General features: G+C 35.3%; 2 protein-coding genes across 3 annotated transcripts; both read left to right on the forward strand.

The window, feature by feature from the left end:
- Window positions 1-4,544: 4,544 nt before the first annotated feature.
- On the forward strand, window positions 4,545-7,674 carry LOC7473428 (acireductone dioxygenase 1). 2 transcript variants are annotated; one of them, XM_052455507.1, is made up of 5 exons: window positions 4,545-4,678; window positions 4,841-4,931; window positions 5,027-5,121; window positions 6,977-7,216; window positions 7,311-7,674. In XM_052455507.1, exons 2-5 carry the CDS (start codon window positions 4,850-4,852, stop codon window positions 7,440-7,442), a joined length of 549 nt encoding a protein of 182 aa, XP_052311467.1. In that variant the 5' UTR covers window positions 4,545-4,678; window positions 4,841-4,849; the 3' UTR covers window positions 7,443-7,674. The 2 variants fall into 2 exon arrangements, with proteins under 2 accessions (XP_052311467.1, XP_002311640.1); XM_002311604.4 differs by having other exon boundaries at window positions 4,596-4,761.
- Window positions 7,675-8,887: 1,213 nt separating this feature from the next.
- Window positions 8,888-12,897, forward strand: LOC7467506 (acireductone dioxygenase 2). The gene is made up of 7 exons (XM_002311605.4): window positions 8,888-9,144; window positions 10,778-10,889; window positions 10,984-11,078; window positions 11,296-11,410; window positions 11,506-11,630; window positions 12,501-12,571; window positions 12,678-12,897. The coding sequence occupies exons 1-7, from the start codon at window positions 9,127-9,129 to the stop codon at window positions 12,742-12,744; spliced, it is 603 nt and encodes a 200-aa protein (XP_002311641.1). The 5' UTR covers window positions 8,888-9,126; the 3' UTR covers window positions 12,745-12,897.
- The last annotated feature ends 999 nt before the right edge of the window (window positions 12,898-13,896 follow it).

A 13,896-nucleotide genomic window follows, 5' to 3' on the forward strand; every position in this document is an offset into this window, starting at 1 on the left:
ATGACATTATTGTCGGGGTAAAATTATTGAGAAGGTAAGGCGAGGCCAGTTTTGAATCTTTTGATTAAATGAATCCACCCCCATGAACTTTCTATAAGTGCGGGCCTAAACCTTGCAGCGGAGTTGTGGTATTTCCAGTGTCACTCTCAGCTCACTGATTAGTCATCAATGGCGAGGGGGGCTTCAGGTTCGGTAGCATTTAACGCTCAAGGTCAAGGCAGGTTCAGGACTTACAAATGACTGGCTAGAAGTCAGGTTTCTGGTTAGGGTCTCATCAAGCAAGCTTACAAGGTCAACATACCAAATAGTAACTTGGAAAAGCATGGAAGAAAATAGTAAAACCAGGGAACTGTTGCAAAACATGTGGGCTCTGTTTTTTAATTTTATTTTAAATCTACTTGTTCTAGTTGTGGAACGAAAAATAAGACATTTTAATATATAGAATCTACAGGCTAAATCATAGGCCTGAAGGCAACTGGAAGTGGGCGCTCTTTAATGACCCTGTGAACGCTCTCGCGGATCATAGCTTGAGAACAGCTTGGTGATGAACAGTGGACCTACCACCTGGACAAGCATGGCAGCAAGCAACCATTAGCTTTTTAGACATTAGATTTGATACATCGGGTTTAGAAAATGGAAAGGGACACTTCATGCTCGGGTACTATTTAGTATCCATGCTACCATATAAGCAAAGGGATTCTGCAAATCCTTTTAGCCTGTTTATCTGTGTCTAGGTACAATTTTGGGCAAGAATTTGAAGGAATTTTGTAGCATGTGCTTCTCCTTTTCGTTTTGGGCTCATGGATGATCGAGAACCCACCATACAACTTTTTGAATTGCGGGCCTCGTATGAAGGCCATAATTTATTCGAGATCAACTCACCAGCTATCACTGCTTTCCCATATTCTAGAGTGGCAGAGCCCAATAAATTGCACTATGCACATCAACGTATTTTGGGGCATCGCAATAACCAATGGTAGTTTTATATATATATAAATACGCTACGTGACAATAACAAGTTGGTTGAATGTATGGCTAGGATAGTTCATTGCTACTGGAAAACATGTCTCGGTTCCGATAACGTTATGTCAAGCTCGTGATTGATGGTAACCACATGCGCTCTGCCCTATGGCTTGTCTATAATACCAAATGAACTCTAAGTCTTTATGAATACAGTGTGTTTGAATTAAGGGTATTTTTTTCTTCGATGTTAGCCGTGCATCGAAAAAAATGATATTTGAACTCCAGATTTATTTTTTTATATATATTATTTTAGAGCATCACTATATTTACATTGTGCAGGGAATATAAACATATATTTATTGTACTATGAATCACACTATAAACAACACTGTAGTACCAGAAGACATTATCTTTTATGTTTTTTAGTTAAAAAGTGCTTTGCAGCTAGACCCCATAGCATTCGGGTCTAGCAGGGTCTGGCTCAACAGCCACATCCAAGGATATTGGATCTGGCTCCTCAGCCAGACCCAAAACTCTTGGATCCGGCGCTCTATACTTTTTATATTTATTTTACATTTGAAAAAAATTATTATTGATCCGTTGTGGAGCGCGAGCCAATATACTAGTAAACTTCATAGAGTATGTCCATTTCACATTTTACTTTAGCAATAGACACAAATAGTGGATTGCTATAGTGAAATGATTATTTTGTTTGGGTAACAAAAGCGAGAGTCTTGGTTGTGGGGGTAATTTGGTATTTTTCAATGACTCATTAGTCATTAAAAAATTATTCATGGTCTCTGAGTTTTTTCTGATTTTTTGCACAATAAGATTATGCTTCTACACTCGGAGTCAACAAAATTTAGAGTCGTTGACCAAGGTTTTTTCCATCTCTTCACAAGCTTTAGAACAATAAAAATATTTCTTTACACTAGTAGTGCTGATGACTAAGGTTTTTTATTTTTTTTCCCTGTCATTCTTTTCTTTGTCTTTTAGAGAACATACATGTCTGTCATTTTTTTTTTGTTTTTTAATTTCAGTCCTTATATTTTTTTATTGTTTATTTTTGTCTTTGACCCTTTATATAAAAGTTTTTTTTATGTTATCATTTTAGTCCTTAAAATTATAATTTGTCATATATTAATTTTTCCAATTTGCTTCTTATTTTTTTTATTTCTGATTTTTTTCCATGACTCTTTTGTTAAAGTGTTTTTGGTTTTCAGTTTCATTATTCAATAAAAGTTTATGTTGTTTAATTTTTTTAATTTAGCCCTTGTTTTTTTTATTTCTTTTTTCTTTTGTTAAAGTTTATTCTTTTCAATTTAACCTTCTACTTTAAATTTTTTTTATGCGCTTTAAGTTATTTTTTATTATGATTCTCTCCCTCATCTTTTAATTATACTTTTTTTGTGTGTGATTAATATTTTTTCTAAATTTCATCCTTCAACGTCTGATTTGTTAAGGATTGGACTTCATGGTTTTTTCATTTGTCATGCTTTCGATTTAATGACATAAGTCACGAGTTTTAAGTGTATGAATCCTTTTTCCCTCATTTTCTTTTATAATTTTATGATTTTACACTAGTTTTTAATAATAAAAAATTGGTTTGTTGGTTATCTTCAATTTCTTTTCTATTGGTTTATTTCGATCTCATAACCTAGGCTATAAGTTTTGCAGGTTCTTTTTAGATAGAGTTTTTAAATTTTTTAAAACAATTGTTTTGTTTTGTATTTATTTTTTGAAGAATTTTTATTTTATTTTATATAGATAAGCTTTATTTTATAAAAAAAATAGTTATTTTGAAATAATATTTCTAATATGTCCAGCCTTGCATAAAATATTTATTTTATTTACCTAGTTTCATATATGATTCTATTTTTATTATCTTTTATTGATTTTAATAAAAAAAATCAGTTGGCACAAACAAATGAATATCTCATTTTACGAGATCAAATATCTTGATAAATATCAATCTTTTAATGTTTTAGTTTTTATTTTAGTTATTGTTAATGATTTTTTTTTTATTTACATAGATAATTATGGATTTATTTAGTTAGATGTCTAGATAAACTTTTTGATATATATTTTAAATTTTTTATGTAAAGAAACATAATGAAATAGCTTGTTAGTCCGTTTTTTTTTATTATTATAAACCGTAGTGGATCAAATAGCTAGCTGGTTTAGGGGCTATTGAAAGTTGCATTCCAAATAGAGTTTTTAAAAAAATTAATTTTTTTTTGTTTAAATTATTTTTTAAAAAATTATTTTAATATATTAATATAAAAATAATTTTTAAACACTATCACAAGACAACAACACGAGCATAGCATTTGTAAAGGTAATCTCGAAACGGCTGATTCCTTCGTCAGGTACCCGGACTCGCTACACGTGTAGACGAGGAAAATATAAAAACTTAGGAGCTGGTGAAGTGGAAGCAAATCATGGGGCTGAGCGCAGAATCCTCCCAAGCTCGCATCGGTCATTTGAATCGCATTCGCCCCCTGCCATGAACAATCAAACATCAAGCCAGCTTTATGTTAATGTTAGAATACGTATACGTGTTTCCTTTTGGTATTATTATACATGTTTGATTTTTTATTATTTCTATTTGATCGTATATTTTTTTCTACTTGACTGTATAGATTTTTAATCTTTCTAATAGAACAATTTTGTTAGTTTTAAATTTTAACCTTCCGCCAGATTTTTTTTTAATTTCCATTTATTTTTCATTTGAGTTTTAATTAATACCCGATCTTATTATTTTTAATTTTTTAGCTTATTTTTTTTAAATAATAATTTTTTATTGTTTTTATAATTTCATAATACCTCAATAAGATAATTGTAATTTATGATCTTGAAAGGTCTCTCTCTCTTAGATTATAAATAAATAAGCTGTTTTTGCATGTTGCATTTTAAAAAACTAAAATCATTTGTACCTGAACAAAAATAATCTTCAAGAATAAATTGAATAATTTATCAAGTCATATACTTATTAATTTATTTTATTAAATGCAAATATCAGTTTTTTTGTTTCTCAACAAAAAAAATATTCATAATATTAAAAAATACATGCATATTTTCAACGCTCACTAGAAATTAAATTGAAGTCTTAATTACCAGTAAAATATCACGAGTACATTGGCTAAATTTTGACCTAAATTCCCGAATCCTCTCCCGTCGTCCTTTTCTTTATATAGCTTGTCAATTATAATATGAATCGTTTAAATGTTTTTTTTATAAAGGATCGTATCGGTGAGACAGCTTGCAGCCATGTTAGAAGGGAGCCAGTGGGTGGGATCCAAAACAAGCAAACAACAAATTGTGTGAGAAATCGTTTCCTCTTCTATTTCTAATATGATATTTGTTTAAAATACCAGAAACGAGAAAGAAAATTAACATTGAAAGGCATATAAATATATGTAAAAAAGTAGTGTCAGTAAAGACATAAACTGCTGGGATGCTTTGGTTGATCATGATGGAAGATGCCAAACAAAGTTATTGGGGGGTTACAACGTACAAAATCTGTGGGACGACGACGACCACAAAATAAACAAGAGGAAATGGAATTCTACACAAGGCATTGGCAACCACCAAATAATGGAAAAAACCAGAATCAATCAACAAATCACGACACAACTCCCTCACCTTATCATCTCTCTCTTTTTATAAAGCTTCATACAAGAAGCTGCTACGCGATTTTCTCATAGAATCTAAGGTAGGTCACAGAGAGAGAGAGAGAGAGAGAGAGAGAGAGAGAGTTCAATATTATTCTAGACAATTACCCAAATGGCTATCGAGGTAGGTTCTTCTAAAATTAATGTCAAATTCGAAGATTATACTTATAGTCAATGTTTTATACTTAAATATGCACATGCAGGCATGGTTCATGGATGAAACTAGTGGAGAAGACCAAAGACTCCCTCGTCACTGTAACCCAAAAGAGTTCGTTTCCCTTGACTACTTGGCTGGTCAAATCTCTATCTCTATCTCCGTTTCCTTCTTCTGGGTTCTTTTCTCTCTTTCTCTCACACTAACTCAGGATTGTGTTTGTATTTAAATACAGAGTTGGGAGTGTTATACTGGCGCTTGAACCCAGCGAACTACGAGAACGATGAAGAATTAAAGAAGATTAGGGAAGACAGGGGATACAATTACATGGTATGCCTGATTTCTTACCGTTTGGTTACGTTTGTTAAATGGTTGATAATGTTGTGTAAACAATAAAAAAAATACCAGGTTCAATATGTTTAGCCGGTTTCTTTACTGGGAAAATTAGCCAAGTTTTTTTGGTTTCATGTACCAAAATTCAAGAGGTTTAAAAATAAGAATGATGTGTTAGATAATTTGCTGATTTTTTAGTTTAAATGATTTGATTTATTATTCTTAGTTAAGGTATCTAATGAGTTGATATGAAAAACCCAAAGAGTTGGTATTTGATAGCATGTGATATTTGGTAATCCAGGTGATCAGTAGTTAGCACATGTAAAAAGTCTTTTTGATAGACGTGAGGACTATCCGATGTTAAAGTCAATAATTTTATAGAGAGAAAAAATGCAATAATACTCTAGAAAAAGATGCTCTGAAAATATATGTGCAGTAGAGAATGAAGAGATTGTGAATCTTTGTGCTGAAGGTCTTATAGTGTATTTATAACTCATGAGTCTTGTCATTTTGTGAAGAGGAGGGTCTGAAGTGTAATTTTACTCTTGCGATATTTTGAGTTGTATTTTACTCAAAATAATACGTATTGGATCAATATAAAATACTAAGGGACCTGCATGGAGTCCCAAAAAAATTCTCTAGCGAGTATTGGGCTCGGTCAAGGAGCCCAAGCCCATAAGAGGTGAAAGTGGGTTCGAGCACATGCTTGGACCCAAACACGTTGGGCTTTGGAGTGACAGCTCGAGCCAACCAGGGATGAAAGTGGGTTTGGGCGTTTTGTTTGGACCCAAACATGCTGGGCTCTGGTCTGATAGCCCATGCTCACGAGGGATGAAAGTGGATTCGGGCACGCTACTTGGACCCAAACACGCTGAGCTCTGACGTGATAGCCCAAGCCTATGAAGGGTGAAAGTGGATATGAGCGCGCTACTTGGACCCAAACACGCTGAGCTCTGGCGTGACAACCCAAGCCCACGAGGGGTGAATATGGGTCCAGACGCACTGCCTTAACCTAAACACGCTGGGCTCAGGTGTGATAGCTTGAGCTCACAAGGAGTGAAAATGGGTCTGGGCGTATTGCTTGTACCTAAACATGTTGGGATCAGACGTGATAGCCTGAGCTCAAGAGGAGTGAAAATGGGTCCGGACATGCTGCTTAGACACAAAGACACTAGGATCTTGGGTGAGAGCTTGAGCCCAAGAGGGGTGAAATGGGTTCGAGAGCGCTGCTTGGACCCAAACACGCTGAGTTCAGGTGTATTAGAAGTAAGAAATGGGTTCAGGTGTGTTGTTGATGCCCAAGCATGTTAGGCTCAGTGCGTACTCCATAACCCACGAGGGTGCTGGGGTGCACACCCACGTCAGGCGTGCACCCCGCATGGGCTCGGGCTTTTTGCCAAAGCCCATGTCCTCCATGGATGTGGGCTCAAGCAATAAGCTGAGCCTAGGTTTCTTGGGTGCTAGGCTTGGGCTACCACGCCTAAGCCCACTCTCCTTGAACCACCTATTGTACTTTGAGCTTAGGGTATCAAGCATGATTTCAGAAGTGTTTTTATTGGATTTATTTTTGGGAAATTTTTTGAGTCCATTTTGGGAGGTATTTTATATGGATCTATCATGTGGAAATCACTTATCTAAGGACTGGATTCTTGCACCAGTAATCTCATGGAACCTTATTTGAAGATTGTTTGCTTGCCCTTCTTATGGTTTTTCTTTCTCTGCCAAGCTCTACCATTCTTTGTTATGCCAGCATTGGACATTCAAACAATATTGCCGACTAAACTCGACTTCCATTCTATTCGGGATTAGTTATTACGCTTATAATTAAACTTCCAATGCTCCCTTTTTGCAGGACTTGCTTGATATTTGCCCAGAGAAAGTTGCTGATTTCAAGGAGAAGCTTAAGAACTTCTATACGGAGCACATACATGCTGATGAAGAGATACGTTACTGCTTAGAAGGAAGTGCATATTTTGATGTGCGAGACAAAGATGATCGTTGGATCCGTATCTGGATCAAGGCGGGTGATCTTATCATTCTGCCCGCAGGGATCTACCATCGGTTCACTCTCGACACTGGTGACTATGTTAAGGTAAGGCAGCTTAAGATATACTTGGCAATAGCATGATAAAGTAGTGACTTCAGAGCATTGGCTGATAGATTCTTCTCTTGGCAATAATAAATAGTTGATGAGGTTGTTCGTGGGAGAGCCAGTGTGGACAGCTTATAATCGCCCACAGGAAGATCATCCAGCAAGGAAGGAGTATATCAAGAGTATGGTGACCGAGAAGGTTGGCGTGGCACTTGAAGCTTTTTAAGGTGCTTGAGTACCTATCGGTTTAGCATGTATGATGCAGTATTCCTATTTATGAGATGGTTTAGACAAGTTAAATATATATCATGAAAGTAAGCATGTGGCTATCGCGGTGGAAAAGGTCTAGTGTATTTAACAGAAGAGGTGACAAATTGCATGTCAGTAATTACTTATCCTGTATTTAGTGTTGTTTCTTTCATGCTGAAGCACATTGCATTAATTTCCATGTTGTGCTACTACGTGTCTCTGCATATGCTTCAATTATTTGCATGGTGCGACATATGCCCTCTGGTGATATTAAATTATCAGACAGTTGAGATGCTTATGCTGGTAGAAGTTCAGTATAAGGTATGGTTTTTTAACATGTAGAAATTTTTAGGACGACAAATCGGTTGTTACTTGTTACATGTGGGGCATCCGAATCTGAGGTACAGCACGGAGAGCAAGAGGAACAATATAGCCATAGAAGTCCTTGTCATAGGCAGGAGAGTGTTTAGAGTGCTCTTTTTGTAGGAGAGAGTTTGAGCTCTGGACTGTAAAATGACATTTACTGGTTCGATGAGACTCCAATGCTGTCAGTTTTAACAATCAGAATCTTATAATTTCAATTTTGTTTCCATTACCTCCACAATCTACAACATCCTTGGTACGTTCCAAGAAATCACCCGAGACAATGATAACGAAATGATTCTGAAATGTAGCAAACTTAGTTCCTGGACAAATTGTCTTCATCTTCTGTATAAATTGGAGCTGGAGCAAACTTCCTCCACCCTGCAAGCTCTACGAAGATCCCATTATAGGACATAAGAAACCCCAATATAGCTTTAAGTAATATCGCCGTGGCAGCACGGGATGCCCTCACCCTATTCCTGCAGCTGCTTGCAATTGATGAGTGATAAACCAAAGCCAACGAGATGACACAAACAAGTGAGCAACTGTTCACAAAAACTTCACTTTTCTCTGTTTCATCATCCGCTGAGCAGAACATAGAAAAACTAATCAATGACTTTGAATTCAGTTACGATGGTGGAATTAAATTGTTCTGGTTTCCCATCCCTTGTGCCTCCTCTGGACAGGAACCGAAAGCTATTCTAATAATGATCCAAGTCGAAAAACAAGTTCAGTAAAAAAGGCCTGGGCACTTGGCAGAATTGACCCATTCCAAGAAATGAAGCGTATACCCAATGGACGCAAGAGCCCAGTTTCTGGATAAGCTTACGCAAGACATGATGGCATTAAAATTAATTGAGTTGAAGATCTCTTTCATAAATAAATCAAAGAAGAACTTTCAGGGTTGGGCATGGGATTTTCCATTTTTCTAGTCCGCCTCACCGGCACCAGTAACGCCTCCACTATTTATAATGACTAAAATGCCCCTACATTGCCAGTTCTCAGATTCAATTAACCTGGACCAATAAAATCATAAACGCAAGCGATATTTTCTCTTCCTCGCGTAAATTCCAGCTGCCGAACCCACCCCTTGTAGACAAGGTCAATTATGTCTTTCACCAATTCATGAATAAGACCCAACGTTTAAAATAATCATTTCAACCCCCCCCCCCCCCCCCCCCCCCCTCTATTTTTATCAAAATCAATCACTTGCGTTTTAGCGTGGCCTCAAAGCGTCGGGTAACAAACAAACAGCCAAAACAGACGAGGGACAGAGAAAGAGAGCACAGAAAAGAAACATGGTTGCACCGGCAAAGGTAAGCTGCCTCCTATTCTTACATCTTATTCTTCTTCTTTCGAGATTGTACATAGCTAAGAAGAATTTTTAAAGATTTACGAAATTGTGTAGATTTTGTGGATGGGCTATGTGGAAATCCAGAGTTTTTTTTTCTTCGAATTTTGTTGTTAATGGGCGATGCGATGCGATGCGATCAATTTAGGTTGAAGGAGTAGTATTCACGTTAAGTTAGATAGGGTGATTAAATGTAGCGTTGGTGGAGACGGGTAATTGAGGGAGTTATTGGGAAAAATTATAAATTGATCTTTTTAAAATATTTTAAATATATATATTTATTTATTTATGTTTAACGTCTTGAATAAGTGAGGATAATTTTCATTTCATAAAAAATAATTAATAAATATATTTTATTTATTCTTGATTTTTTTTTTTATTAAGTAGAGTTCTTAAGCCATTGCCCGAATGCTCTGGCTGGCTCTGGTGGTGCCTGTTTTCGTTAGTAGAGATTTATGCGGGAAATTGTTTCCCTTCCCATATGAGAGCATGGCTATGTAGGATTAAGTGCTTGTCCGTGCATAAGCTATATTTTGAGAGAGTCACACTTTTCTAATCCTGCCATCAGTATTTAGATTGAATGGGACCAAATTCACATGCAGAGTAAACCTTGTCTGGTTTGATTTTAATTGTTCATTGGCTGTTCACGGCAGCAATATTATACCAGCAATTGTTCCCGACTTTTTGGAAGATGATTTTTGAACTTGAATTTTAACTCAAAAGTTATTTTCATCAATAATGTGTGGCAAAAATGAGTTAAGTTAGAATCATGTTGGCAAATCAAGTCTTTTGATGATGGGAGGTAGTTTAAGTTAGAATCGATAATCTTAACTCTTTATTAAAGACAAGTTTTGTCTCAATTTTGTAACAAAATTTTATTGAAGTCTAAACTTATTTATGACCTTGGTATCTGTGTATATGGGTGCCTCCTTGTTTTTTAATCTAGCATGGAACGGAGACTCATAGATAGTGAGAGTTTGTACTTTCACTGCCTGGTCTAATACCAGAGTCTTATTGAGGTTGGTCTTCACAATGAGGTCCCTCTCCTCACTCACAACCCTAGTTCCAACCTCACCACCCTCCTCTTCCAGTACTTTTTACTCCATTAAAATTGAGAAAAATAAAATTTCTATTTATAATCTTGTCAAATTGCTGCACCTTGTTGTCATTGACAAATAGGTTCTCTCTTATTTATTTTTGGATTTTTACTTTCAAGAATGAGTGCAAAAAAGGCTTGTTTTCATACAGCTCTTATGGAGCAATATTATTCTTTTTTTGACTAATGCATTATCTTTTGTCAGAACTGTCACCAAGAAAAAATTCAAAGGGCTTTGTGTATGACATTTATTCATGCTATTATGGTTGATAGGTCGTATGCAGATTTTTGGATGATTTGTCTGCATGAAGTTATTCTATTGATTTTTAGTTTCCGTGCTTTGTGACCTTATATTATTTGGACATGTGACTTGGGTTAGGTTAGGGGGATGACTGGTTGCCTACAATATGAGAAATGTTGATAGCTGAAATTATGAGTTCCCATATTTTCCCCTTGTTTTCTTAAAATGAACATGTGGTGATATTGCATCTTCTTCACCCAGGATCCCAGAGAAGAAGTCATTCAAGCATGGTACATGGATGATACTGATGAAGACCAGCGGCTGCCTCATCACAGGGAGCCCAAGGAATTTGTGTCTTTGGACCAACTTGCTGGTAGGATTCGTTTAAAGTTAAAATTGAATGGGCTTATCAAATTGTTAAAAGTCTGTAACTTGCATATCATTTGCAATTATGCCTTGCCTTGCAGAGCTTGGTGTGCTTAGTTGGAAGCTTGATGCTGACAACCATGAAACAGATGCAGAGTTGAAGAAGATACGTGAAGAGCGTGGATATTCCTATGTGGTTTGTCATCTTAACTTAGCAAGCTTGAAGAAATGTGCTGCTATCATTATGACATCCATGTCATGTTATTCCTTATATTCGAAGTCTGCAGTTTGTCAATTACTTTAGAAACAACTGGGAAACAGTTCTTTACAATCAAAAGTCAGATATTGTAAACATGAAACTTAGTAATTTGCACAAAAGGAACAAGTTAAACTAAATAAGACCTGTTCTTCAGGACTTGATTGAAGTTTGCCCAGAGAAACTGCCTAATTATGAGGAGAAGATCAAGAGTTTTTTCGAAGAACATCTTCACACTGATGAGGAGATCCGCTACTGTTTGGGTGGAAGTGGTAAGATTGGTTTTGGCTCTACCTCCCCACACTCACACACGAACATTCATTTTGGCAACCAATTGAAGTCATCTTACTTTCTCTACACGGTGAAGGTTATTTTGATGTCAGGGATCATAATGACCACTGGATTCGTGTTTGGGTGAAGAAAGGTGGAATGATCGTCTTACCTGCTGGAATTTACCACCGTTTCACGTTGGACACAGATAACTATATCAAGGTATATAACAAAATATATGCAAGAGAGCTCATTGCTTGTGGAAGAATGGAGAAGGGAATAATTGAAAAAAATTATTCTGTTTCCCCATCTCATTTCACTGGGAACTAGGATTTAGTCATAAAACCGTTCTACTTGCCCAGTGGTCAACTCCGAACATTTGTGGTGAAAATTATAACTTTTAGTGTCATGATTGGCACTAACCTCAACATAGATAACCAATGCTCCTATAGTTTAGTAGTTACTATCTGTTTGCAAGGTGTGTGTTAAGGAATGATTTTTCATATGGGGGCTTGTGGCTTTAGATCAAATTCTAGGTATGGGATTCTGGTACAGAGTCCCATCTCTAAAAAAAATTGACATGTTGTATAGTTAGGATGTATCTCCAATACATTTTTACCACTGCACCTTTTTTAGACTTCTTGTTTTAAGGCATGCATGTCGACTGATGGCATCCTTGCTATGCTACGCACATAAGATGATATTTATGCTATGTTCAATGCTATTTGGTGCATTAAGAGCTTGCAAAATGATTTATTTGAGAGGCAACTAGAGTGAAGTTGTGTGAACATCATTGAGACATCAAATCAGCAATACTGTTCTACTTCAATGATTGAGGCTATAGTACATGATCCCTCATTAGAATTTTGGTATTTGAATATTTTCCCACAAGGAGAACGCTGGAGTGGTATTCTGGTATTTGACCTCATTTGACTGATTCCGCCATGATTCCTGGCATGAATGTTATTATGCTCAACGAGTTTTACGTTTACGTAGCGCGTACCAGTTTAGATTTATATGGTATTTGTGCAACTGTGCCTGATGTTTAACCAACGCATAAAAATGATATCCTAACAAGACATATTTCTTCAGGCAATGAGGCTGTTTGTGGGTGATCCAGTTTGGACTCCTTTTAATCGGCCACATGATCATCTACCTGCAAGGTTTGTTTCTTCCTCATTTATATTTTTGACATCTCTTGTTGTACATGTTTAGGCAATAAGAGATATTCAGAAGTTCCCTTGAGTCTAAGAAAAGGTTGTATTGCAGGAAAGAGTATGTGCAAGCTTTTGTTAGCAAGGACGACAGTGCTCGTGCTGTTGATGCTGCTGCATGAAATCTGCTTTCGCTGGTGTAAATCAAACTGAAATATTAGCATGATCATATTTTTAAAATAAAATACCCTGTCTTGGAAAACAGAATTTAAAACCTTCCTAACTGTGATAACTATATCTATAACCTATATGGCTGCTTGTGCTTGTGCTTGTAATTTCTTCTTTCTTGCCTGCAACTCTTTTCCCGTCATGATTTTCGCATTTGGTTTTTTCTGCACGTGGAAGATGGCCGTGGTAGTGATTAGTGATTACAGGGTGTGTTGAATCGATCACCCCTTTGTTTTGGCTCTCGTTACTCGGTTAAATTGATTGTTTCTTTAAAAGTATTGACGTGTACTGTTCCGATAAGGATGTTGAATGTATTTCGACAGATTAAAAAATCAGGCCCTTAAATAATTTCACTTTAATATATTACTTTGATTGAGTTTGATATTGCAGTGTGTGATGTACTTCTAAAAAAATACATGGAAATAATTTTTCTTTTAGATTTTTCTTTTATTTTTAACATAAATATATCAAAACAAAAAAAATCATTAAAAAATATATTAATTTAATTATTTTAGTAAAAAAACACTTTTAAAAAACAAGGAAAATTCTCGAACACACTTTTCATAAAATTATTATTATTATTATACAATAAACTAAAACATGGGTTTTCATGCAAAAAATCTCACTTTTAACTTTTTTTGTTCAAGTGTTTTTTTTTCTTTGAAATTTTTTAATTGGTGTTTTTTTTAAAAAAATTATCCTTTAATATTATATTTGTTTTTTATTCGGTTATTTCTTTTTAATGACACGAATCATGGATTTGACAGGTTAATCTGGTTGGCTAAGTTGTTTTAATTATTATTTTTTTAATTTTATTATTTAATATGAGTTAATTAAGAATTAGATTTTATAATTTATTTTGTTTGATTTCTATTGCTCAACGAGTTAATTTGAGTTGACTCGAGTTTTTTTTATATATTTTTTTTAATTGAATTTTTTTAATTTTATCATTCAATATTGGGTTGGTTGGTAATTGAGTTTTATAATTTGTTTTTATTTATTTTCTATGAAGATATCTTGGTCTCATGATCAGGGGCGCGAGTGTTGATATTTTAACCCTGGTTAAATCAGGTTGTTTATTATTATTATTATTATTATTATTATTA

This window comes from Populus trichocarpa, chromosome 8 (genome assembly GCF_000002775.5).
Source record: "Populus trichocarpa isolate Nisqually-1 chromosome 8, P.trichocarpa_v4.1, whole genome shotgun sequence".
Lineage (NCBI taxonomy): Eukaryota > Viridiplantae > Streptophyta > Magnoliopsida > Malpighiales > Salicaceae > Populus > Populus trichocarpa.

Bases quoted from the DNA above. Each gene is read 5' to 3' on its own strand.
- LOC7473428 (XM_002311604.4), top strand. The intron at 4,932-5,026 runs GTCAAATCTCTA...ATTTAAATACAG, and splicing joins TTCCCTTGACTACTTGGCTG to AGTTGGGAGTGTTATACTGG. The intron at 5,122-6,976 runs GTATGCCTGATT...CCCTTTTTGCAG, and splicing joins ACAGGGGATACAATTACATG to GACTTGCTTGATATTTGCCC.
- LOC7467506 (XM_002311605.4), top strand. The intron at 11,411-11,505 runs GTAAGATTGGTT...TACACGGTGAAG, and splicing joins CTACTGTTTGGGTGGAAGTG to GTTATTTTGATGTCAGGGAT. The intron at 12,572-12,677 runs GTTTGTTTCTTC...GTTGTATTGCAG, and splicing joins CATGATCATCTACCTGCAAG to GAAAGAGTATGTGCAAGCTT.